A 27,860-nucleotide genomic window follows, 5' to 3' on the forward strand; every position below is an offset into this window, starting at 1 on the left:
TAAAGAAAATGTAGTATATATACAACATGGGATACCACTCAGCCATAAAAAGGAATGAAATGATGTCTTTTGCTGCAACTTGGATGGAGCTGGAGGCCTTATTCTAAGTGAAGTAACTCAGGAATGGAAAACCAAATATCATATGTTCTCACTTGTAAGTGGGAGCTAAGATATGAGGATGCAAACAAAAATGTTATAATGGACCTTGCACAGGTGACAGTGTTCACTGTATCCAATGGGTGCACTGAAGTCTCAGAAGTAAATAACTTATCCCTGTAATTAAAAACCACCTGTAACCCAGAAACTTGAAATAAAACTTTTTTTTTTAAAAAAAAAGAAGAAGAAATAGGCCAGGTGTGGTGGTTCATGCCTGTAATCCCAGCACTTTGGGAGGCCCGAGGTGGGCAGATCACTTGAGGTCAGGTATTTGAGACCAGCCTGGCCAACATGGTGAAACCCTGTCTCTACTAAAAATGCAAAAACTAGCCAGGTGCGGTGGTGTGCACCTGTAATCGCAGCTACTTAGGAAGCTGAGTGCTTGAACCCGGGAGACAGAGGTTGCAGTAAGCTGAGATTGCGCCACTGGACTCTAGCCTGGGCAGCAGACTTGAGACTCCATCTCAAAAAAAAAAAAGAAGAAATGAGTTGAAGTTCTCTTAAGATGTCAGAGAATCTGCAGGGCCGAAAGACTCCTTGTCCAGCATGGATGCTGTGTCACTGTGGTACCAAGGTAAACTGGCCTGTACAGACAGGAAATTGAACTCGTTGGTTCATTCCTCTCCCATAGTGCTTCTCGAAGTTTAACATGCATCGTTATCTCCTGGAGGTCTCATTAAAACAGATCACTGGGTCCCACCAACAGTTTCCATTCAGTAGGTCTACGGTGGGACCCAAGGATTTGCATTTCCAACAAGTTTTCCTGTGATGCTAATACTGCTGGTCCAGGATGCTTTGAGAATTACAGCTTGAGACCAAAAACTTGAATGGAGCCAAATTTAATGAAATGAATTTTTCATTTTTAGCTGAATTCTTAGTTTCTAGACTTCATAAATATCTCTCTTCATATCTCTAAGCATCTTACCCATTTTTAGGTGTAGAGTTCAGTGATATTAAACACATTCATAATGTGCAACCATCACGTGCCATCCATCTCCATAAATAACTTTTTTCATCTAGTAAAACTGAAACTCTGTACCCATTAAGCAGTAATTCTCCATTTCCCCCTACTCCAGGCCCCTGGCAAATTCCCATTCTACTGTCTGTCTCTATGATTGTGACTACTCCAAATACCTCATATAAGTAGAAATGTACAGTATTTTTCTTTTTGTGACTGGCTTATTTCACTTAGCTAATGTCCTCAGGTTCATCCACGTAGCATATGTCAGAATTTCTTTCCTTTTTAAGGCTAATATTTCATCATATGGGTGAACCATATTTTGCATATCTATCTGTTCCTCTGTCAGTAGACATTTGCGTTGCCTCCATCTTTTGGCTACTGTGAATAGTGCTGCTGTGAAGTGTGCACGTGCATCCTGACTGTTGTGTTAATCCGCTCCTTGCTTTTCTTTATAGTGTTCCCATCTATGTATATCCTGCATAATACAGTGTTTGCTTTTGTGCAGAGTAGCAAGCACCAGCCTTGTTCTGCAAGGAAACAGGACTGTGCCCATGTTAGATGAAGTTAGCTAGGAGAAGATGGCATAAACCAAAGTTTGGGATGACAGTTGGACATAGCCTCCCTGAGCACTTATTGATCCCCTCTGGAGACATTGGTAATCAAAGGTGGGAGAGAGTCCTGGGAAACATAGAGCATCTGGCAGAATTGAAAGGTGGGCCAGGTACCAGTTGTCCAACAGCAATATTTATTTATTTTTTTTATTTTTTGAGACAGTGTCTCTCTGTCACCCAGGCTGGAGTGCAGAGGCGCGATCTTGGCTCACTGCAACCTCCGTCTCCTGGGTTCAAGCAGTTCTCCCACCTCAGCCTCCTGAGTAGCTGGGACTACAGGTGCACGTCACCATGCCCAGCTAATTTTTGTATTTTTATTAGAGATGGGGTTTTGCCATGTTGGCCAGGCTGGTCTCAAACTCCTGACCTTAGGTGATCCACCCACCTCAGCCTCCCAAAGTGCTGGGATTACAGGCGTGAACCACTGCACCTGGCCCGGCGGCAATATTTATGCCCAAGGGCAATGGTGAGCTGCTCTGTATTTTGGCTTTAAGCTCACCTGATATACTTCTAGTTCTCAGGGGTTGATCACTTGAGAACACTTCTGTGGGGGTAAAAAAACTGTTCACAGCTAATCCACAGAGCAGGGCATGGAAGGGGGAGCTAGAACTTCACTAGCACATGTTTAGGGTTATCCAAATGCAGATAAGAGTCTGGGCTCGTCTCACCAATCATTTTGTACTCTGTTTAAAAATTGGAACCTCGTGCACTACTTTGGAACACGGGCAGCATTTACTAAAACTGAATACCTTATGTCCTAGCAAAGCCACTCCTAGGTAAGCCCCAACCAAAACATGCCCATATGTTCACTAAAAAACATGCAAGAATATTCATAGCTGCACTTCTAGAACCAAAACACTGGCTGCAACCCAAATGTCCATCAGCAGTAGAATGAATACCTGTGATGTATTTGTAAAATGGGATACCTTGAGCAATGAGAAGGAACACAGCAGAGACCCTGGGTGAATATCACAGACATATTGTTGAATGAAAAAGTCAAACATAAGAGAATATATAATATATGGTTTCATTTATTAAAAAATTTAAAGCCAAGCATCATGAATCTGTGATGTTAGAAGCCAGGAGAGAGGTCACCCTTGGTTTGGATTGGGGTTCTGGAAGGGCATCTGGGACTATGGTCATGTTCTGTTTCTTGACCTGGTTACTAGTTAGCCACATGTTCACTTTGTGAACACTCATCAGTCTGTACATGTGATCTGTGCAATGTCCTGTGTAGATGCTGTACTTCAGCAAAAATTCAACCTAAATTGGTGTAACGGTAATAGGCATCTTGGGGATGACAGCCTTTGACATGTTGCCCTCTTGAATCAGTTGGCTTTAGTCTGGAAAACATTCTGGTGCATAACTGCTGTCCAGGAGTCTCTTCACCAAACTTTTGTTGATTCCTTTCACCTCTCTCCTGAATTGGATCTCTGTTTCCAGTGTCCCATATTATCTTATTTCTTGACTTGTTCTCTCGGTTGGTGGAACACATCCTTTAGTTAATAGCGTCTAGAGAAAAAGTGCACAGGAAGTATATTTTTTGAGATCATGTATGGTCAAGAAATGTCTTCATTCTTTGTATAGAATCCTGGATTGTAAATAATTTTCCTTCAGAATTTTGAAGACATTGCTCCATTGTGTTTTAGGTTCTAGTTTTGCTGTACAGAAGTCCAAAGCCAGCTGGGCACGGTGGCTCATGCCTATAATTCTAGCACTTTGGGAGGCCAAGGCAGGAGGATCGCTTGAGCCCAGGAGTTTGTGAGCAGCCTGAGCAACATAGACCCCATTCTCTAAAAAAAAAAAAAAATTATTTTAAATTAACCAGGCATGTCGGTGTGTGCCTGTAGTCCCGGCTAACTCAGAAGGCTGAGGCGAGAGGATTGCTTGAGCCCAAGAGGTTGAGGCTGTGAGCTGTGATCACACCACTGCACTCCATCCTGGGCAACAAAGTGAGAGCTTGACTCAAAAAATTTTTAAAAAGAAACCAAAGCCATTCCAATTCTTTATCTTTTGTATGTGACCTGTGTTTCTCTCTCTAGAAGCATATTGAATCTTCCCAATTTCCCACTGACGTCCTCCATGAGGTATATTTTAATCCCTTTTATTGAGCACTTTGTGGGCCCTTTCAATCTGACAACTTTCATTCTGGGAACTTTTTCTTGAGTTATTTTGTTGATGATTTCTTCCCTCTGTTTTCTGTGTTCTCTCTCTGAATGTTGAACCTCCTGAACTGGTTTTCTATTACAGTTTTCTCTCATCTTTTCTGCTTTTTGTTCCACTCTTTGGGAGATTTCTTTTCTTCTTTTTTTTTGAGACAGTCTCACTCTGCTGCCCTGGCATGATCTCAGCTCACTGCAGCCTCTGCCTCCTGGGTTCAAGCTATCCTCCTGCCTCAGCCTCTCGAGTAGCTGGGATTACAGGTGTGTGCCACCACGCCCGGCTAATTTTTGTATTTTTGTAGAGACGGGGTTTCACCATGTTGGCCAGGCTGGTCTCAAACTCCTGACCTCTGTGCCCATCTTGGCCTCCCAAATCCTGGGATTGTAGGCATGAGCCCCCCTGCCCAGCCTCCCTAGCAGATTTCTTCATCTTTATTTTCTGACCCTTCTGTTGAAACTTTCATTTCCTTTTTGATAGCATTCTCTTGTTTCATGGATATAATGCAGTTTCTTATATCTTTGAGGATATTAGTGATGAATTTTTATTTAATTTTTAGTTTTCTTCTCCCTGCACAGTCTCATTTACTCCAAGCCCCCCCACCCCCCAACCGTTTGTTTTGGCCTCCTGGTAGAAACTTTTCTCGATGTCTGGTAGTCCTTGGTGATCTCCTAATGAGAGATCCTAATTGAGTGTGACGGTGGGGCCTGTCAGTGGTAGCTCCACCCGGGGGGATCTGGGTGGGCCATTTGCTGGGAACCTCTGATTTCACAGTCTCTAGTTCTTTCCCCGTGGGCTGGTCATTTCACTGTGAGAATAGTCTTCTAATCTCGGGCCTAGAGGGCAAAGGTCTAGTTGCTAGGGTCCTGGGAGCCAAGTTTTGGGGTGGCCCTCTGTTCCACATTCATTCTGCATTTAGACACTAAACCCCCTCTCCATTTTGTTCTAGAACCCCTGCAACCCTTGCTCTCCTCTGCCTGGTGTCCCCGATCCACAGACCCTTTGTGTCTCCCTCACAAGGGAACACCCTCTCCCCAGCCCTGTGCTGAGAGGCGTGCAGGAGTCACATGAGTGGGATCCAAGTGGTTCTTAAACAACTTTAATTCATTCGTCTTTATTTTTCTTCAGCTCTTAAGTGCTTTGAGGAGTGAGTAATGGAAATTGGGTAATTCCGCAGTGCCTGTTGCTGCCTTGAGATTTGGCCTTCTTGGGCCTGCTAAGCCTCTTGCCATGCTGCATTCCCGCTTCCAGAATTGTGGCGTTATCGTTTCTCGTGCTGTTCTCTCTGTCCTTGGGAATTATCTTTTTTAACAGTCCATTTATTGTAGTTTTACTGGCTTAGAGGGAGCCAAATTAGGCATGTGTCTTGAATCTGCCATTCTAACCTGGAAAACAGCAGCAACGGTAACAGCAAACAGGACTGCTTCCTTCGCGCCAGTCACTGTTCTGAGGGCTTCGTATAATTAATTCATTTAATTTGGAAGTCTGACTAACTTATTTTTGCCAAGTCTCATCAAATTTCAGTTGGAAATCAAGGCTTCCAGATGAAATGTTTGGCTTTAGTCTGTTTATTTCACCTCTAATAAAATCAGGCAGAGGAAGAGAACTACCAGACCCAAAGAGGAGACATGTGTTTATCTCTCCCTGTTCTTAACCTTGTTTTTCCTCTTGACTTTTTCCCCCAGAGGAGCGTGCTTCAGTTGCTGCACTCCAAGAGCGACGTGGTGCGACAGTACATGGCCAGGCTCATCAATGCTTTTGCGTCACTGGCAGAAGGTGAGACATCAGCTTTGCTTCAAAGAGAAGAGCTAGGTCGTATTGATGTGCTTTTTCCTTTGAAAATGAGCGTTTCTCCCAAGTTTCTTAGAGATGACGCTTCCTCAGTTTGTTACTGTTTAATTCATCTAAGGTCTTTTGTGAAAATTGATTGTTGTCACATTGCTTTAGTTTATGTCAGAGCACATTTGGACAGTTTTGGGGTTTATTTTGTAAACCTCCCGGTTTTATTTTATAAAGCTTTCTGGTTTTGTAACATAGTAACATTTTATATTGCTTTCAAGTATATCACAGGTAATGAATGCATTTTCTATAATTTTCTACTTAAGGCAAAATAAGTGAAACAATTACGGCAAAATAAGCTTAGTGAAACAAAGCAGACTCCAATAAACACTGCACCATTTCCTTCAGAAGACTATGACCTCTTAAATCAAAGGATTTGAAAACTCTGAAAATAACATGCCCCCATAACTGGATTTAAAATGATTTTGCAAAGTGCCATTATCTTCCATAAGTTCTTATTTATTTGAGCTCTTTATAATGTGAATAAAGGGAGTTTTCAAATTATGAATATATGATACTCCAAAACTTGGTTCATTTGTTCATTCGTTCTTCTATCCATCTGGCAGACATTTATGATAAGCCAGGATATGTTACTGAGGACCATTCATATAATAATACTGTTGAAACTTATGTCTGAAATTAACATCTTCCATATCCATTCAGAAGTGCACAACAGGCTAGGGACCATTCTGGGCTTATTACAGGGTCCCAGGTGTGGCTCCCTGCTTCTTCTCCAGGCCTTGTACAGAGAGTGTGTATGGAAGCATTCCTTGGCTGCCTCTGTTGTGAAGACTTAAGGGCTCATAACACACACATTACCCCTCTTTTTCTCTTTGTAGATCTGACTGTTGGGTTCAGGATTTCATGGAAAAAAAAGGACAGTGCTCCCCACAAGAACACAGCAATGAATTATGTTTAGCTCACAAGAAGAGTGGTTTTTCTAGTCATCAGATATTTCATTGAATAAAACCAACGTTTAGAAGAAATATCTTTTAATAAGTTTTAATAAGTTTTGTGGGGGTTTTGTGTGTGTGTGTGTGTGTGTTTTTTTTGAGACAGAGTCTTACTGTGTCACCCAGGCTGGAGTACAGTGGCATGATCTCGGCTCACTGTAGCCTCAACCGCCCAGGCTCAAGCAATACTCCTCCCGCCTCAGCCCCCCAATTAGCGGGATCAACAGGTGTGCATCATCATACCTGGCTAATGTTCCTTAGTTTTTATAGAGATGAGGTTACGCCCTGTTGCCCAGGCTAGTCTCCAACACCTCGGCTTAAACAATCCACCTGCCTCAGTCTCCCAAAGTGCTAGGATTACAGGCATGAGCCACCTTGCACAACCAGTAAGTTTTTGTTTGTTTGTTTGTTTGTTTTGAGATGGAATCTCGCTCTGTCATTCAGGCTGGAGTGCGGTGGTACGATCTCAGGCTCACTGCAACCTGCCTCCTGGGGTCTAGTAATTCTCCTGCCTCAGCCCACCGAGTAGCTGGGATTATAGGCATCTGCCACCACACCCAGCTAATTTTTGTATTTTTAGTAGAGACGGGGTTTCACCATGTTGGCCAGGCTGGTCTCGAACTCCTGACCTCAGGTGATCTGCCTGCCTTGGCTTCCCTAGGATTACAGGCGTGAGCCACCGCGCCCTGCCCAGTAAGTTTTTTAAAACATAAAATTACCCAGACTCTACTGTATTACATGCAAAGTAAGTTTTCATGGAAAGTGGTTTTGTGGCATACCAGATAAATTATTTCTGTCTTTCACCTGTTTCATCTCTGGTGTATTATCAGGTCGCCTCTACCTTGCCCAGAACACAAAGGTGCTGCGGATGCTGGAGGGAAGGCTGAAGGAGGAGGACAAGGATATCATCACCAGGGAGAATGTTCTTGGGGCCCTGCAGAAGTTCAGCCTCAGGTAACGACTGTGCAATAGGTCACGGTGTCTCCTGTGAGATCAGATTGAGATAAAATTCCCATGGCAACCCAGGAGGCAGATGGTATTTTTCCACTACACTTTGGAGAGGTTGGATGACTTTCTAAGACAGAGCTAGAAAGCTTATCTCTAATCCACTAAACTATCCTGCTCGAGGCTGCTGGGGATGGAGGAAGACATTTTCAAAGCATCATTGGATTTTCCTAATGGACATTATCGAGTGCCAGCCATGCAGGATTGTGTCTCAGGGCATGTGCAGGGCTTAGAGACAGACACATGAATCAGACCTGTTAGAGCTTCAGCCCTCAAGTTACTTCCAGTCCCCTGTGGGAGCCGCACACATGAATGCACATCCCAGCAGAGTGTCAGAGGCAGTCCTGTGGAAGTCAGGGTTAGGGCCTCCTGACCTTGTCCATGATCCCAGCAGCCCACCCCGTGGGCTCAGCCTAGACCATCATGACTTAGAACCAATGGGTCCAGGCTAATTTCTGTATTTTTAGTAGAGACGGGATTTTACCATGTTGGCCAGTCTGGTCTCGAACTCCTGACCTCAGGTGATCCGCCCACCTTAGCCCCGCAAAGTGCTGGAATTACAGGCGTGAGTCACCGCACCCGGCCCCATAGGTTCCTTTTCAGTTTACATCTTTGTTGAGGTGTATTTACACACCATAATATTCCCCTATATTAAGCATACAATTGAAGGATTTTTAGTGTATTTACAGAGTTGTGCAGTCATCACCACAATCCAGGTTTAGGACATTTCCATCACCACAAAAAGAAACCTCATACCCATTTACAGTCACTCCTCATTCCTACCCCCCGTCCCCGGTAGCCACAAATCTGCTTTCTGTCGATTGACTTGTACTGGACGTTCCATATAAGTGGAATCATGTAGTGTGCGCTCTTTTGTGACTGGCTTCTCTCACTTAGCATCGCCTCTGCAAGGTTCGTCCATGTAGCAGCATGTGTCAGGGCCTCATTCCTTTTGTGGCTGAATGTGTACTCCATTATGGCTACATCATATGGATTACAGGTGTGAGCCACCGCGCCCGGCCTACACCACATTTTGTTTGTCCTTCAGTTGATCGGCATTTGAGTTGTTTGCATTTTTGGCCAATATGCATAATGCTGCCGTGAACGTTTCAGCACACGTCTTCGTGTGGACATAGGTTTCCTTTTCTCGTGGATCGGCATCTAGGAGAGGAATTGTTGGGACATATGGTAATTTTTTCAGAGTTTTTATTCTCTCATGATCACCTCAAGTTCTCTTTGACTTTCTTGAGAACTCTAGTCCCTGGAGTCTTCAACATTTTTCTGTCGGTCCTCTTCTGAACACACTTTCTTCCCATCAAATGTGGTTTACATTTGACTGACTCACAAATAACCAGAAGCCTGCAAAGTGAAATGGTCTAAGCATGTGTGTGTTTAGTGGGGAAAGGGATAGGTATTTGTATCTACCATTTGCCAACTCCCTGCCAATGAAAATTCTTTGTTCTAACTATATGAATCGAAAAGAACTGTAAGTGCTGCAGAGTCATTACTTCCTCAGAGCATACGAACACTTCATTTCTGTTTGTTTGTAGAGAGAACTTTGCTCAATGTTAATCACTCTGGGGAAGTTTTTAGAAATTCAGTAACTATAGTTAAGTAACAGATATAAGATATGGTGAAAAAAATACTTCCTCCTGGTAATGCAAATGTTTACTGCCTGTTTATCTTTTCCTCCAAATGATAATTTAAGCTTTTTTGTTCTGTAAATGTGCTTAACCTTTTTGCAGTTTTCCAGAGTCTCTGCAATAAATGAAGAAGGTAGCTAGTTACCAAGAGAGTGCAGTCTTCACTGTATTCTAATAAGCCACCGTGATTGGGTCAGTGTAGTGTTTAAGAACAGGATGAACGGATAACTGGCTCTGCTGTTCTGTCCTGAGTGGTGGTTTCACCATAACCTGCTCATCTGGAGATGTGCAGAGCTGGCTTCTCTATGGCGTGTCAGTTTTCTACTAATCCAGATGGCGTCTCATAATGATACCACACTTAGTCTCAGCAATTCTTAAGGCTAACCTGATGATGTTCACCATCACACATTTTGATGGGGTATTGGATTTTGTAAGATTCTACACCTGGACTTTGGGTGGAAAATCATTCCTTATAATTTGCATTAACCAGGTCATTAAACTACCCTTACTCTATGGAAATGTGGATCAAAATGATGTTAAGCTAGGCTTTTGCTCCTCCTTTTTTTCTTTATTTTTATACAGCTCAGAGTGCCTAGAGCTGGATTATAGAGAGTTGAGGTAAAAATCTATTTGTCAGCCGGGCACAGTGGCTCATGCCTGTATTCCCAGCACTTTGGAAGGTTGAGGTGGGCAGATCAGCTGAGGCTGGGAGTTCGAGACCAGCCTGGCCAACATGAAGAAACCCCGGCTCTACTAAAGATACAAAATTAGCTGGGTGTGGTGGCGCATGCCTATAATCCCAGCTACTTGGGAGGCTGAGGCAGGAGAATCATTTGAACCCAGGAGGCGGAGGTTGCGGTGAGCCGAGATCTTGCCATTGCACTCCAGCCTAGGCAATAAGAGCAAAACTCCGTCTCAGGAAAAAAAAAAAAAAAAAACCTATTTGTCAAAGAAGTATTTCTATGGTCCTGTTTCCTGGGTTAAGTAAACCAAAAGCTACTAATAAATATTCATTAGATATTTGAAGCAATGCTCTGCTAATTTTAAATATTGAAAAGGAAACTTTCAAAGTAGGAGGCCTCCTTACCACCTTATCTTTATTTAAACCCTTAATAAATATCCCTGAAATGTAAATAATTTTTGTTATTTCAATTGTATGGGTTTAACAAAAATATTCCTCAGAGTCTATGTCTTCTGTAAGTTTGTCTTTTCTGATATGCATTCACATTACTGTTTCTTCTTTTTTTTTTTTTTTTTTTTTTTTTGAGACAGAGTCTTGCTTCATCACCCAGGCTGGAGTGCAGTGGTACGATCTCAGCTCACTGCAACTTCTGCCTCCCGGGTTCAAGCAATTCTCATGCCTCAGCCTCCCAAGTAGCTGGGATTACAGGCGCCACCACCACGCCCGTCTAATTTTTGTATTTTTAGTAGAGACGGGGTTTCACCATGTTGGCCAGGCTGGTCTCCAACTCCTGACCTCAGGTGATCCATCTGCCTTGGCCTCCCAAAGTGCTGGGATTACAGGCATGAGCCACTGTGCCCAGCCTACTATTTCCTCTTATATGAAAAGTTTATTGGCAGTTTGTATTTACCGTAGGCTGTTTCTTCCCAGGCGCCCGCTGCAGACAGCGATGATTCAAGACGGCCTCATCTTCTGGCTGGTTGATGTTCTGAAGGACCCTGACTGCCTGTCTGACTACACGCTGGAGTACTCGGTGGCTTTGCTCATGAACCTCTGCCTCCGCAGCACAGGTCTCAGCCCCAACCCTCATTCTAGTGCAAGAAGGGGAAGAGATCTTGACCCTTGAAGCTGGGTTTCTAGTGAGCCTGATATGGTTTGCTTTTAGTCTCATAGAAAACTAAAAACAGAAAAAAGAGTAGAAAGCATTTCCAACTAGGTATCAAGCTGTTGAATCCCTGAACGCAAAATCCATTCTTGCCCTGGAAAAAATGTCTTGTATATATGTAGTGCCTGCATTAAGAGGAGACTAAGTTCATTTACCTTTTTCTTTATGCATTGTTCAAAGGTAGGAAATCAAGAATATGATCCCCTTTTCTGAAGACAAAGAAGTGTGTTCCCAAGATCCTATAGGATTAAGCTGGCTGCAGTAGCAGTGACACTAAACCACACTTCCTGTCCTGAATCACACTCTTTTCCCTGCCCCAGCCCTGGAGGTGGAGGTTCTCCTGTGGGCACAAGTCATTTATATACTTGATCAGTCATTTATATACTTGATCACTGAAGGTAGTGATTTTAGCTTTTCCAGGTACAGGTACTATGTCATTTAAATTGTTACCTGGGATGAAAGAAGCTTCTTTAGAAGAGGTGCCAACTCCAGGCTGTGGCTTTCCCCAGCCTGAGCATCCAATGTTAGGAGAGAAAGGCTCCCTGGATAAATAGCTGGCTCAGGAGTACTTGTTGGAACATCTTCACCTCTATATACTTTGTAGACTGAACCATGTAACTGTGTGTCGTTGACTGAGTAAATGACTGTTATTTCAGTCATTTAAAAAAATAGCATGTGCAAAAAGTCCTAGCCTTTTTTTTTTTTTTTTTTTTGAGATGAAGTCACGCTCCATTGCCCAGGCTAGAGGCAGTGGCGTGATCTTGGCTCACTGCAACCTCTGCCTCCCAGGTTCAAGCGATTCTCCTGCCTCAGCCTCCCGAGTAGCTGGGGTTACAGGTGCCCACCACCACACCTGGCGAATTTTTGTATTTTTAGTAGACAGGGGGTTTTACCATGTTGGCAAGGCTGATCTTGAACTCCTGACTTCAAGTGATCCACCCGCCTCGCCCTCCCAAAGTGCTGGGATTACAGGCGTGAACCACCGCACCTAGCCCAAAGTCCTAGCTTCTAATACGTTTATCAGATTAGAATTAGCTTTTCTTCATCATCATCACCATATTTGCAGTGATTTTTATGATGATGTTTATAACTACTAAAATGCCTGTATGGTCTTCGTGATGGTGGTGTCCGTGCATGGGAGGGAGAACACTGCTCTATAATGTATCGTGCTTTCACTGTAATGACTCACTCGCTCTGTGCTCTGGCCACTTGGGATGGTTTACTGAGCACTGAGGTTCTATGCTACACTGAGTCCTTTGCATACATTAGTTTACTTAATTTTGCATCACCTTTTGAGGTAGGTATGAATAGTAATCCCTGTTGTAAATAAGAGGAAACTGAAGCCCAGATTGGTTACATGACTCACCGGAGGTCATACACCTCCTGAGCAGAGGAGCCAAGATTTGTCTCCAAGTCTACCTGACCTAAAATTGTGCTTCTAGGTTTAGACATGTCGTGTTTACCTTTGATTTGTTTCCCATAGGGAAGAACATGTGTGCCAAGGTGGCAGGCCTCGTGCTCAAAGTCCTTTCGGATCTTCTTGGCCATGAAAACCATGAGGTACTCATTCAGCACTGCTGGCCCTGGGCTCGGGGAGGCTACACTGGGGACCCAATGCCTGTGACCCCACAGGCACACAGCTGGCCCAGGATGGTTGCTGTATTTGAAAACTGTACATGTTCTCTGTCCTCCCGGGATTTTCATAAGCAACTGGAAATCTTTTATAATTTTTAGAATTTTGGAAGTCAGAAGCAGGATGTTGTTCTTTCCGTCCCTGTCTGCTTGGCCCACTGGCCTGTGCCGGGCCCCTCCAGCATTGCTTTTTCTCATCATCTAGCCCCCAACATTCCTCCCCCACATGCCACTCCCTTGGTATGTTTAATGTATCTCTGTGGATGGGGATGGAGCCTTAAAAGAGATATGATACTGTGTATGTGTGTATTGAATTTACAGAAATAGATTGCCCTCTAGGTCTCATTCTGTTTATGGCTTTTCCCTTGTGTTTTTAGGACCTTTCTATGTTGCTTTACGTATGTCTAGTTCATTAAGTGTCACTACTGCAAAATAGCCCCTTGTTTGTGCCCCTGCCATTTTACTTATCCAGCCTGTACACTTTGAGTGCCATCCACTCTCTGTTGCCACAGCAGTCCTCAGTGGGCATGGCCGCACCTGCCCCACGGGAGCCTGTGCCAGAGCTTCCAGGGATGCGTAGACACTCATCACTTCTGGCTGCCAGCATACATCAGTTTCAGGTCACTGAGTCCTGCCAAATTGTCCTCCAGAATGGCTATACTCGCGTTTGCTCTCACCAGCGTCCCCCCAACACCTGGTGTTATTTTCTAAGTTTTTAACCTATGGGCCTCAAGCACTTTTTAAATAAAGTAGAGGTATGTATGGGTAAACAAATTAACAAAAACAAATAATCAAATATGATTATTTTCTCACTTACCTTCTACAAATGCCATTGCAGAAACCATGGCAAAGCTTCAACAAAAATCTGACCACTTTAGACAGATGAGACCCAAGGGTATATCTGAGCAGGATATGATTACCACTTGGTTTCCACACGTCTGTTCCCATTTCTTTCTTTCTTTTTTTTTTTTTTTTTTTTTTTTTTTTGGAGACAGAGTCTCACTCTATCGTCCAGGCTGGAGTGCAGTAGTGTGATCTCGGCTCACTGCAACCCCACCTCCCAGGTTCAAGTGATTCTCCTGCCTCAGCCTCCCAAGTAGCTGGGATTACAGGTGCCTGCCACCACGTCTGGCTAATTTTTTGTATTTTTAGTAGAGACGGTGTTTCACCATGTTGGCCAGGCTGGTGTTGAACTCCTGACCTTGTGATTCACCCACCTCGGCCTCCCAAAATGCTGGGATTACAAGTGTGAGCCACCACGCCTGGCCCGTCTGTTCCCATTTCAAGCAGACAGCTCCTATTCTGGTCATTCCATTCACATTTTACACCAGCCCTATCCACTGATTGGTGTGACTTCTTTAGCAAGTGGATGTTTGGTGTCTTTGTGACATTCATTTTATATTTTAAAACTAGTGAGCTCTTAACTACTTCTAGGCCTGAATGAACTCTGTTCCTCACTTTATTCAACTCAGTCAGGTGAAATCAGTGGGATACATATTCTTCCATCTCATAATAAAGGTTGGTTTCAAGTACTGGAACCAGTATGTCTGCTCTGAAAACTTAATAGACCAAAGGATTCATCATATCATTACCTGTTACCAATGCATTGGCTTTGAAAATGAGCTGGATAGGCCGGGCGTGGTGGCTTACGCCTGTAATCCCAGCAATTTTGGGAGACCGAGGCGGGAGGATCACTTGAAGTCAGGAGTTCGAGACCAGCCTGGCCAACGTGGTGAAACCGCATCTCTACTGAAAATACAAAAATTAGCCAGGCATGGTGGCATGTGCCTGTAATCCTAGCTACTCAGGAGGCTGAGGCATGAGAATCACTTGAACCTGGGAGGTGGAGGTTGTAGTGAGCTGAGATTGTGCCATTGCACTCCAGCATGGGTGACAGAGTGAGATTCTGTCTCAAAAAATAAATAAATAAGTAAAGTAAGAAAAAGAAAATGAGCTTGAAAAACGACATATATATATACATATATACTTTAGAGCCAAGTAATGTGTTTGCTACACTGTAGTAGTCATGATCTTGAAAGACAAAACCGAAATAAATAAAAAGATGCACATAATTGACTATATGAACATTACATTTTTTGATTGGAAAAAGATGCCATAATCAAAGTCAAAAAATGAATGAAACCCCGAGGAAAAGTTGCATCACATGTGACAAAAGGTTTAATATTCCTAATAGATGAAGAGCTGGTATAAATTGGTAAGTAAAAGTTAAGCAATCCAATCAAAAAAAAGGATAAAGGATATGACTAGACAGTTCACAGAATCGTGCTGCCCCAGAAATATGAAAAGATACTCAGTTGTGCTAGTTCAATCGGGAACTGAAAATAAAAACAACCGTAGGATGCCTTTTTTAACCCATCAGCTTGGCAAGCATTGAAAGTGCTAATGAAGTCCAGTGCCGAAGGAGGGTGGTGGGAATCGAGCCCTCCTCCATTGCTGTGGCGGGCACAGCGTACAGCCTGCTGAAAAGGGAACTTGCTTATCATCACCTGCCATGCTCCACGTCCCGTGTGTGCAAGTAAAACGTGGGTCCTGTCTTCAAAAAGCTCATAGTAGAGGGGACATAGTGTGAATTTAAAAGGATACTGCCTCCAGTGCTGTAGTGGAGGGATGTACAAGAAGCGGAAGTGAGTGCCCTGTCTGGGGGCAGTGGGGCAGGGGTGGGTTCAGGAGAGCCTTTCCAGGAGACATGTCTGGGCTTAGTTTTCAAGGTTCATTGTATGTGTGAAGACCATTCCTGGCAAGGTGAACTGCCAGAACCTGGCTGAGACATGGAACAGCCTGCTGGGGGGCATCCCTTAGGTAGTATGAACACTTTGTGGTGGCAGGGAGGAAGAAGCAGAGGGCATGAGATAGAGGCCACCCCTTGAAGATCCTGTGTGCCACACCAAGGAGTTCCACCTTTCCAACTGGGCTCTATGGAAGGTTTCTGAGATGGAGAGAGGGATGATTTGGCCCATGCTGTAGAATGTTGGTAGTGATCGATGGGTACATTAAAGGGTGAATATTGAGGGTAGAGAGATTGGTTTGGAGACTTGATGTAGCCTGGGTCATGGACGATGATGTCTGAACAAGGACAGTAGCAGTGGATATGGAAAAGAGGGGTTCCTATCGAAGACGCTTGAAGACTAAGCATTGGAGACTGAACAACAACAACAAAAAAATCAACGACGACTCCAGAGTTTCTAGGCTGAGTGATCAGGAAGTTCAAGGTAACTTTAATTAAGCAATGAAATGCAGCAGGAGTAAGCTTCGGGAGGGAGTGACGAATTTGGTTTTAGACTCAGTGGTAGCTGTCACCTGGGCATACAGATGGAGATGTCTGTCACTTGGAAACATACATCCTGGAGCACAGGAGAGCTGCGAGGACGGGAACACCCACTCTCCCCTTTTGCCAGATTGTTCTGAGGTGTGGTGTTTGATATAGAGTTGTGCAGTATTTGAAAACTTGCAAATAACTGTTTTTTTTCCTCCCCTTAAAGATACAGCCATATGTGAATGGAGCTCTGTACAGCATCCTTTCTGTTCCATCCATTCGTGAGGAAGCAAGAGCAATGGTAAGAAAGCGTGCCTGAGAAACATGTGAGCTTCCTTCAGTGCCACAGGTCAGAGCTTTTAGAGCAAGACCTCCTTGATTGGACTCCATAGAAAGGCTCAGATCCATTACAAACTCCTTGAAATTGTATGCAAAATGTATATTTGCCATTCCCTGGGGAGAGAGTCTGTAGCTTTTATCAGATCCTCAAGGGGATCCCTAACTCCTAAATGGTTAAAAATTAAAGTATTAGAAAGTTCCCAGCAGGCTGACTTTTGCAAAGTTATAGACATTCTGATGGCAACCAAATGGAAAAGATTATAAAACTGTCTAGGACTTGGTTTGGTTGGTAAATAGTAAACTCAGTGTTTAATGTGTACATTAATGCTTGTATGTGAAGTAAAAAACAAACCTCAGGTGATTAGTATATTATTTTGAAAGGAAAAATGTTTCTAGATCTAATCAGCAAAACAACTAGAGTTTTGTCCTTTCTCTTTCTACCTTGTGAAACCAGGTTAACAGTGTATTAAATGCTGTGGCGAAAGGATTAAATATATTTCCACCTTCAAAACATAGGCAAAATTCTCATTGAGACCAACAAAACATTCTTCTAATTGGTTTTGCTTACTTAGAAGAATTGCTAAATTTTCTCATTGATCGTTTAAAATTACATCAACAGTTACACCAGAGACTAAACTTATTTAAGAACCATTCTATGTGATCACACTAAACAATGGACCTTAATTGCCTACTGCTTTTAAATTCCACTCCAGAACAGGGGAAAATACACTTGCTTAAATTCTGCGTTATGGTCATTTAGTTGAAAGAAAGGGATTGTCAACCAAGGCAAAGAAGAGGAAAAAACATGTAGGCTGACGAGAAAGAATGGAGGTAACATTCAATCAAAGTGTGAAATGCAGCATGGAGGAAAGACACCAGGGCAAAGGGATGGAGAGGGTGGGCAGTGAAGCTGAGGACAGGGGCCTTGTGAGGAAGAGTCACAGTTGCAGGTTGTGAGAGCAGGACTGACCTTAGAGATCCCAGAGCAGGGAGAAAAAAGACGGAAGAGAGGGACAGCTTCCGAGACCAATGTGACAACATCAGGTCTGACAGATACCCAATAGGAGTTCCAGAAGGAGAGGAATGTGAGCAAATGGGGCGGAAAAATGATTGGATAAATAATGAAGACATGGTGAAAAATACAAACGTAACAGTAAGGTGTCTAGGAAACCCCTAAATGTTTGGAAAATAAACAGCACACTGGTATTAGTTATCTATTACTGCATAACAATTTACCCCAAAGCTTAGTGGCTTAAACTAGTTTTTTGTTTTTGTTTTTGAGACAGAGTCTGGCTCTGTCACCCAGATTGGAGTACAGTGGCACCATCTCGACTCACTGCAACCTCTGCCTCCTGGGTTCAAGCGATTCTCCTGTCTCAGCCTCCCAAGTGGCTGGGACTACAGGTGTGCACCACCACACCCAGCTGATTTTTGTATTTTTAGTAGAGATGGGGTTTCACCATCTTGGCCAGGCTGGTCTCAAGCTCCTAACCTCAAGTGATCCACCTGCCTCAGCCTCCCAAAGTGCTGAGATTACAGATGTGAGCCACCGTGCCCAGCCAATTTTTGTTTTAGTTTTTGAGACAGGGTCTTGCTCTTTTGCCCAGACTGGAGTGCAGTAGCCTGATCGTAGTGCACACTGTAGCCTCCATCTCCTAGGCTCAAGCCATCCTCCTGCCTCAGCTTATCCAGTAGCTGGGACTATAGGTATGCACCATCACACCTAGCTAATTTTTTTTTAAGAGACAGGGTCTTGCCATGTTACCCAGGCTGGTCTCAAACTACTAGGCTCACGTGATCCTCCCATCTTGGCCTCCATGCAGGGATTACATGCATGAGCCGCTGAGCCTGGCCATTGAATTTTTAAATTACAGTCATGTACCATGTAACGACATTTTGGTCAACAAAAGACTGCATAAGTGATAATGGTCCAATGAGATTATAATACCCTATTTTTACTGTACCTTACCTATGTTTAGAGATTCTTAGATACACAAATACCACCTTGTTACAGTTGCCTACAGTATTCAACACAGTCATGTGCTGAACAGGTTTGTACCCTAGGATCATATTGGCTATGCCATATAGCCTAGATGTGTAGTAGGCTACACCATCTAGGTTTGTCACTTACTCTATGATATTTATTACAATAATGACATCATTTCACAACACATTTCTCAGAACATATGCCTATCACTAAGCTACCATTGACTGTTTCTGTGGGACAAACATTCAAGAGCAGATAGCAGAGTAGTCCTAACTAAGAGTTGCTCAGTTTATAGTTGAGATTTCAGCCTCTGCTTCCAAGCTCACTCACCTGGCTGTCAGCAGGAGGCCTCAGTTTTCTTCTGGCTATTGACTGGGGACCTCATTTTCTTCCTCCTTGGGCCTGTCCATAAGGCTTCTCTTGACATGGCAGTTGGCTTCCCCTAGAATGAATGATTTGAGAGAGAAAGTAAGCAAGACAGAAGCCCCAGTGTCTTTTAGAAAAACCTACTCTCAGAAATGAGATATCATCGCATTTATTGTCTTGGTTACACAGACCCACCCTGGTATGGTGTGGAGGGGATGGAACAAGGGTGTGACTACCAGGAGGTGGAATCACTGGGGCCACCTTGGGGCTGGCTGCCACACACTCCTAAGTAACTGTGGGTCAAAGAAAAAAGCACAAGAGAAGTGAGGGGCTATTATTCTTTTGAAAAATATTACAAATATTTTCTCTATTTTGGTTTGTCTTTTTAAATTATGGTAGTTAGCCAGAAGCGGTGGCTCTCGCCTATAATCTCCGTACTTTTGGAAGCCGAGGTGGGCAGATCACGAGGTCAGGAGTTTGAGACCAGCCTGGCCAACTTGGTGAAACCCCGTCTCTACTAAAAATACAAAAATTAGCCGCGTGTGGTGGCATGTGCCTATAATTCCAGCTACTCAGGAGGCTGAGGCAGGAAAATTACTTGAACCCAGGAGGCAGAGGTTGCAGTGAGCCAAGATCATGCCATTGCACTCCAGCCTGGGTGACAGAGCAAGACTCTGTCTCAAAAAAAAAAAAAAAAAAAAGATTATAGTGGTCTTGGTCAAACATTAGCTTTAATGATAGCCAGATCTGTTAATATTTTCCTTAATGGCTTCTATATAGGTTTCTAGATAGGCTGTGAGTTTTGGACTTTGAAAAGGAAATGTGGATTACTTACATAAAGATGTAAGTAGATGACAGGGTGCAGTGGCTCATGCCTGTAATCCTAGCACTTTGGGAGGCTGAGGTGGGCAGATCACCTGAGGTCAGGAGTTTGAGACCAGCCTGGCCAACATGGAGAAACCCTGTCTCTACTAAAAATACTAAAAATTAGCCAGGTGTGGTGGTGGGCGCCGATAATCCCAGCTACTTAGGAGGCTGAGGCAGGAGAATCGCTTGAACCCAGGAGACGGAGGTTGTAGTGAGCTGAGATCATGCCACTGGACTCCACCCTGGGCAACAGAGTGAGACTCCGTCTCAAAAAAAAAAAAAAAAAATGTAAGTAGAATAAGCTTCCCACTGGCGTTTAACAGAGATTAAAGATATAAGCCAGGGAGGAACCCCCTTTTAGCCTGAGAACACATCACCTAGGCAGTTGCCTACTTAATTATTTGTAAGAGTGACCTCTAAGGGATGATCATGCCCACAATAAGGTTTTTCTAAAACCCTGAGATTTCCCTCCTTTCACATTTATCCTTGAGGAAGTTTTTAGATCGATAAAGCCATTATATTCTCTGCATGTAGGTCTCACATGGGTGCACTTGCTTGGCCGAGTCTAGGTTGTACGCCTGCAGCCTAGCTGAAAGGGAGGCTAGAAGTGCTGAATAATGAAGGAAATAAGACAACAAGGAAAATGTTTCCCACAATCCCTCCACCTTGACATCTGATCATGCACGGTGCTAGGGAAGTGGAGGCAGAATTGATGTCCTCAGCCCTGCTGGTATTTGGTTTTTATTTGTTTATTAACTCCAGGCTGGAGTGCAGTGGTGCGATCTCGGCTTACTGCAACCTCCGCCTCCCGAATTCAAGCAATTCTCCTGCCTCAGCCTCCAGAGTAGCTGGGATTACAGGTGCCCACCACAATGCCCGGCTAATGTTTGTATTTTTAGTAGAGACGGGATTTCACCATGTTGGCCAGGATGGTCTCAAACTTCTGACCTCAGGTTATCCACCCGCCTCAGCCTCCCAAAGTGCTGGGATTACAGGCGTGAGCCACCGCGCCCGGTGCCTGCTGGTATTTGTATGTGTGTCAGCACAGTCCTTCTGGAAGGCAGTTTGGCAGTTACATGAAAAATGACTAAAGGATCTATCTTTTGGACTTATTCATTTTTTCTGGTTGTTGATGCGCAGAAGAAGAGCTCTATGCATGACAATGCTCATTTTAACATTTTTATGAGTGAAAAGCTGGAAGCAACATAAATATCTAGTAATACAGGAATTGCTAATGAAATTATGATTCTTTTGCTCAAAATATTAATATCTATTGAAGATGATAATTAGGAAAAGCAGTGTGAAGCAGTATGGAAAATTTTATTTTACTGTATAATGAGAGATAAAAGCAGAATATCTCATTATCAGAATGTATGTGCTCATGGAAAATGACACAATATACATAAAAATCACATTAGTACCAAATGCTATTATAGTAGTCTTACAAGAATACCTAAAGGGTAAAAGGAGAACAAAATAAATGAATCCCCTGAGGCCCATTTGAACTTTGAGAGCCTACCAAGGCCTGAGGCTGGAGAAGAGATCAGATAAGTGGAGCTGCCCTAATACCCACTCCACAGGCCTCCTGCAACTAGGGCTGAAGTCATAGTCAGCCATGGGCCTCTGCCCTGGGGACCCCAACAAACATCCTGCCCAGGGCTGGAGCCAATCAGAGGTTCTGCAGGTTATAAAGTCTCCCAGAATCTGGGAGGGCCAGGGAGCTGGGCTTAGAAGCCACTCAGCCCAGAGGAATGTCAAAGCACACCGTGGGGCTGCTCTGCTCCAGTGACCCTGGGGCCCACAGCACAGGCCCGTGATGCCAGAAACTGCCTCCGCTCTCTCCAGAGGGCTGGGTGCTGCTGCTCCCCACCCAACAGAATGATGTGTATTCCCCACGCGCCTGATCCTCCACATTGTCCACTTCTGAATCAAAGTCATTTGCTTGGCAGAATCTAGGTGGTGTGCCTGCACCCTAGCTGCAAGGGAGGCTTGGAATGTGAGTACTCTGTCTGTTGCCTTGGGAAATTAACAGTGTAGAGAACCTGGTTATAAGGCATTCGTCAGCCACAGGTGTCACAGTTGTCCATTACAGGTGGTCAGCCTAGTCGCTGTATTCCGTGATGCTCACTAGGTACGGGCTTTGCTTTGCTTTGCTTTGCTTTGCTTTGCTTTGCTTTGCTTGCTTTGCTTGCTTTGCTTTGCTTTTCCTTCCTTTCGACGGGGTCTCACTATGTCACCAGGCTGGTCTCGAACTTCTGGGCTCAAGCGATTCTCCTGCCTCAGCCTTCCAAAGTGCTGAGATTACAGACATGAGTCACCACGCCTGGCCTAAGTATGGGCCTTTCAAAATTAGTGTAGAAATTTTTCATATTCTTGGCCCCATAATTCTACTTCTGAAGCTCCTCACAAGACATGAGCAAAGATGTATGTATCAGAATGTTCATTCCAGCTTTATTGATCATAGCGGAAGACAGGAAACAATGACAAGACCTAACATGAGGGAGTGACTAAGAACAGAGGCCGGAAGGTAGAGTAGTTGAGAGTGGATACTCCTGAGCCTGAGGCTGGCTTCGAATTGTGTTCCGCCACTTCCTAGTTGGCTAGTGACAACTGAGGCTCTCAGTGTGATCGTTTTTCCATCTGTAAGATGAGGATTATTGCAGTACCAAACTCATAGGATTGTAAGCATTAAAGGAGCTTATAATATAAAGTATTTAGAATAGTGCCTAGCACGCAGTAAGCATTGAGAGATGTTAGCTGCTATTATTATTATTATAGCTATGAAAATGTAGTTTATAAGATTTTTATTGAACATGAAAATGATCATAAAGTTAAATAAGAAGCAACATATTATCAGTATGTTCTGAGTTACGTAAAACAGTGCACATAAAAGGAAGGAAATACTTCAAAATGTTCCCAATTATCTCTGGGTGGGGGGCCTGTGAGTAATTTTTATTCTTTCTTTTATGTTGTTTGCAAGTTTTCTATACAGAACTTGTGTCACTTTCATAACTAGAGGAAAATATTTATATCTACCTGAAATAGATATTTGAATTTCTCAGGGGAAAATTTCCCTTGAAGACCTTTAGTGATAGAGAATTAGACTGTGAAGCTGGAACGACAGAATGCGCTAGAGAGTTCAGTTGTTGAGTAAAAGTAGAAGTGAGTTCGAAGTTAGTTGTTCTGTGTAGTGTTCAGTGCGTGTTGTCAGGCTCTGGAAGAGATGCTTTCTCTCATTTAATCCCTCAAAGGTCCCCTGAAGGAGTGACTGCGGTTGTGCCCATTTTGCTGCTGACAACATCAAGGCTGAAAGGTGAAATCCTCCGCCCAGGGCCACACGGCCGGCGAGGGGCTACGCACCGTGGTTTGACTCCAGAGCCCTCTGCACCTGTGCCGCAGTATCACTCCAGACTTGGGACTTTCACCTAGTCAGACATCTGCACATGACAAATTGTTTTCTTAAATACTATCTATATAAATACAGGCTTCTCTATGATTATCTTTATGGTAGTCTTTAATGATAGCTAGCTGGAAGGAGCAGGAGTTCCTTATTTTTTGCACACTGCTTGTATTCCCATTTTTATGCACCTGGATTATTCACTAGGACCTTTTATTATCCTTCTGTCTACCTGGGCGTTGTTACTTGACCTAAATTATCTGAAATGACAAGTTATTACTTTCAGGATAAGATGTGGTTGTTTTATGACTTCTTTCTATAATTTAGATTAAATATTACCTAATGTATGTGATTTTTTTAAAATACATGATATTTTGGCTGGGCACACAACTCACACCTGTAATCCCACCACTTTAGGAGGCTGAGGTAGGAAGACTACTTGAGCCCAGGAGTTGGAGACCAGCCTGGGCGACATGGTGAAACCCCATCTCTACAAAAAATACAAAAATTAGCCAGGCATGGTGGCACATGCCTGTAGTCCCAGCTACTTGGGAGGCTAAGGTAGGAGAGTCACTTGAGCCTTGGAGTTGGAGGTTGCAGTGATCCGAGATCGTGCCACTGCACTCCAGCCTGGGTGATAGAGCAAGACTCCATCTCAAAAAATAAATAAATAAGTAAAATTTTTAAAAGGGGCTTATCACACTGCTTTTGCTTGATAACTTTCTCCTTCCTGTGGCCCTTACATTGAGTGGGGGATGGAGAAGAGAGGAGAGACACATTTGTGAGATAGATATAAAATTCAGCTCTCCCAGCAGTGCAGGGCCAAGGCAGTCATTGGTTGGTAACTGTCTCTCTGGTACGACAAGCCTGGCCAGGTGTCCAACTGGTCCCACAGGAGCCTGGGCACTGCTGGTCCCTCAACTCACGGACAACTTTCCAGAGTTCTTCCTCCCTTCCAGACTGTCACCTCCTCTTCTGTGAGCTTACCCATCTCTGCCTTCCAGCTCAGTGTTACTGTTCCCTAAGGTTCTATCCTAACCCTCTGCTCTTCTCTCACTGCCGTCACTGGGGAACCTTGTTTCTTCCCTTTGCTTCAGCTACCAGATCTCTCTCCTGAGCCACGAACCCCTACTGGACACAGCAAGCACAATCTTGACCATTTATTAAGCATCCACTCTGTGCCAGCCATTGGACTAGAGGCTATTTCTTCAGGTATAATTTACAAACAGTGAAAAGCACAGGCCTTACATGGGGGAGTTTAGTGCATCTTGACGAATGTGTATATCTGCATACCAACACCCAGTTATATACTTTGTCTTTTAAAAATTTCAAGTCAATTCAAATTGTTATCCTTATATTTACAGTTGAAGAAACAGGCTAGATGAGTGATTTGAGTGAGGTCACACATTAAATTCATGGGGGAGCTAATTGCAATTACAATACTGATTTAACTTTTCTAGAAGGTAGTGCTCTGTTTTGGATGATAAGAACTCAGCGTGTTCAAAGCTGCACTTGGCATTTCTTTAATTCAGTTAGAGCTATTGTTTCCAAACTGGCCTACATAAAAAGGGAACTTATGGGCTCATGTAACTGAAAAGTCCAGGAAAATGTTCAGGCACAGTTTGATCAGGGGCTCACATGCCACTAGATCCGTTTCTCTGGCAGTACTTCTGGACTCCACTTCCTCTGTTTTGAGGTCATTATTAGAAGCACTTTCCCCTCACAGTGGTTAGAGGCCTCATCAGCTCAAGCTGTACGGACTCATTCAAATCCTGCCAGGGAAGAGGAGGGAGGGGAATAAGACAATGTGCTTAAGTCAATATCTTATCCCTACTTTTCCCTGGAATTCTTTTACCCAATATTGAAAATTCTGGTGTCAGTGTATTATAATAAACAATGTATAGTGTAGTGACTTTATAATTCTTTTAATAGAAAAAGAATGAAATCTGTTTAAAGAGAGGTTCTATTTGTTCATTTACTTCTCTAAGCATATGGTTTCACTTCTCAATGATCATGTTTGGCCCTAAAATCCAGAAGACAGTTTATAAATTTAGGGAAAACACAGGAAAAAAAAAACTAGCTCCCAGACCAACATATTGCCAAAACTTAAGGCAATGTTGTGCAGTAAAATTTTACAATAGTTGTTTTTTTTTTTTTTTTTTTTTTTTTTTTTTTTGCTAAATGTGTTATAATTCAGCCAGAGAGTCAATAAGAAGAAAATTATTTCACTATGCATTATGAAAAGGACAAAATGAATATTTAGTATAAGCCAAGGATTTTTCCTTCTGCCCTTGTGGGACCAGTTGGACACCTGGCCGTGTTTGTCATTCCAAAGAGATAGTTACCAACCAATGACTGCCTTGGCCCTGCCCTGCTGGGAGAGCTGAATTTTTGTGTCTATCTCTTAAACGTATCTGTCTCCTCTTCTCCATCCCCCACCCAAGGTATCCTCTTCCTCTCCCCAAAATATTATTTTTTGGATTAGATGAGATGACCTCATTGAAAAGTAGTTTCCCCGCAAACACTGAAATGTTAACTGTTACTTTTGCCAATACTTCTAGGGAATGGAAGACATCCTACGCTGCTTCATCAAAGAAGGCAATGCTGAAATGATCCGTCAGATAGAATTCATCATCAAGCAGCTAAATTCCGGTCAGTCTGATGCAAGAATCTTTGATCTATCTTTTGAACTGTTCACATTTGCCAGAAAGACACGTGGCGTTTCATTCAAGAGGCCTTTAGGAAGCCGGGCACGGTGGCTCGTGCTTATAATCCTGGCACTTTGGGAGGCCGAGGTGGGTGAATCACGAGGTCAGGAGTTTGAGACCAGCCTGGCCAATATGGTGAAACCCTGTCTCTACTAAAAATACAAAAATTAGCCAGGTGTGGCGGCTTGGCCTGTAGTCCCAGCTACTCAGGAGGCTGAGACAGGAGAATCGCTTGAACCCAGGAGGCAGAAGTTGCAGTGAGCCAAGATTGCACCATTGCACCCCAGCCTAGGCTTTAGGAAGGTGGGGAGACCCAAGTGAACCCATAGACAAAAGTTCAGCCAGGTAGGCTGAGCGCAGTGGCTCACACCTGTAATCCCAGCACTTTGAGAGGCTGAGGCAGGCAGATCACTTGAGGTCAGGAGTTCGAGACCAGCCTTACCAACATGGTGAAACCCCGTCTCTACTAAAAATACAAAATTAGCCGGGCGTGGTGGCGCATGCCTGTAGTCCCAGCTACTCAGGAGGCTGAGGCAGGAGAATCGCTTGAACCTGGGAGGCAGAGGTTGTAGTGAGCTGAGATCGCGCCGCTGCACTCCAGCCTGGGCGACAGAGCGAAACTCCTTCTCAAAAAAAAAAAAAAAAAAAAAAAGTTCCGCCAGGTAGTCAAGGCCAGATTGTCCAAAGATTAACAATCTCTTATCGTACTCTAGGCATATAGTCAACAAAAAGAACTTAAAAGCAATTACAGAAACCCTCCCCTAACCTTAGAAGTTCTCTTTATGTGGCTTCTCCCTTTCCCCTCGTAAATCCTGCCCCACTATTGAGGTGGCTTCCCTAGGGTCCTGGGGTCAGATAATGAAAGCAAATGCCACTGTAAGAAACTTCATCGTTTTCCCACTTTTATTCATTCACTGCGGAAAAACTGATGTTGCCAACTGCAGTGTGGAAGGAGGCAATGTGGTCCTCTTTCTATCCAGCCTCCTCCATTACCATAACAACCCACATCCCATAGTAAGCAGGAGAGAGGAAGGCCAGGAAGCCTGGGATGGGGCAGAGGTGGTGGGGAAAGCTCTTCGGCTCTTTCTGTGGACTCCTGACATCATTCACCTGCCAGAGGTACCAAGCACTGCTGGAATCCGGGGCCAGGTTTGTCACCGAGTCTCTCTCCATGCCCTTCCCTGACACCTAGCAGTCCACATCACTGCAAGTCACATGCGTGAATCCCTTCTGCACACGAGCAGAGAGTGAAGAGTGAGTCTCAAGAGAGCTGCTTGGCCAAGGCCAGAAGCCCCCAGGTGGCCTTTCTTCTAGCTCAGGGTTCACAGTCTGGCTGTACAGGGCGGTGACATGGGGAGATGTTTAAATCTTTAAGACTGTACCCCACACAAATTAAATCCCCTCAGGGAGGGGATTTCAAGCTCCCAGTGGGGGTCCCATGTGCAGCCAAGGGCAGAGCCTCACTGCCTGGGTCGCAGAAACGAGGGTGTCCAAGGGGCTCCCGATCAAAAGGCAGCTGAGGAGAGCAGCCAGGGAGCTTTGAAACCTTTGTCCTTTTTAGGCTGGGTACCCATTTGCCTTGAATAGCTCTTCTTTGGGTTGTATGGAACAGCTATAATTCATCCCAAATCCAGGTGGGCAAAAATTAGAACTTTATTTTCTGCAGTAACTTCATTTCTGACTCTCAACCGTCATTCTGGCATATTGAAAAGAATAAAAATAAGACCTGAACCTCAGTGCTGCCTGAGGTTGCTCTCCCGCCTTCTCTGGGTAGGCCACGGTGTGGGGGCGGAGGATTGTTGCACATCCGCGCCATAGTCATCAGCTGTGCCCAGCCCTCCCAGGCCAGGAGTTCTCTGCATTCAGGCTGAGACTCTTCTTCAAGGCCACCTGTGTGTTTTAGTCCACTGAGATACATCTGTCTCCTTGCCTTCCCTCCTTCCTGGCAGCCAAGAAGCAGGATGCAGGCCCCCTTTACTCTCTGGCCCAAGAAACATCTTTTTCTCTTCTATAAACCTGGCCCTTGGACCAGCCTGCTAGAGTGGGATAAGGGGACAATTTACACTTTTGTAAGGGATGTCTCTGGAAGAAATTGTGTTGGGCAGAGCTAAACTT

At 44.0% G+C, this 27,860-nt stretch overlaps 1 protein-coding gene across 19 annotated transcripts in view; it reads left to right on the forward strand.

Annotated features, from left to right (window-relative positions):
* Window positions 1-27,860, forward strand: part of ARMC9 (armadillo repeat containing 9) — a 180,355-nt gene that overhangs the window by 66,707 nt on the left and 85,788 nt on the right. For all 19 annotated transcript variants that reach the window (XM_054478430.2, XM_063648095.1, XM_063648100.1 and 16 more), the window contains 6 exons: window positions 5,574-5,664; window positions 7,511-7,634; window positions 10,941-11,080; window positions 12,659-12,735; window positions 16,308-16,382; window positions 25,599-25,689. In XM_054478430.2, the coding sequence (XP_054334405.1) occupies window positions 5,574-5,664; window positions 7,511-7,634; window positions 10,941-11,080; window positions 12,659-12,735; window positions 16,308-16,382; window positions 25,599-25,689 (598 nt within the window). The remainder of the gene's footprint in view (window positions 1-5,573; window positions 5,665-7,510; window positions 7,635-10,940; window positions 11,081-12,658; window positions 12,736-16,307; window positions 16,383-25,598; window positions 25,690-27,860) is intronic.

This window comes from Pongo pygmaeus, chromosome 11, assembly GCF_028885625.2.
Source record: "Pongo pygmaeus isolate AG05252 chromosome 11, NHGRI_mPonPyg2-v2.0_pri, whole genome shotgun sequence".
NCBI lineage: Eukaryota > Metazoa > Chordata > Mammalia > Primates > Hominidae > Pongo > Pongo pygmaeus.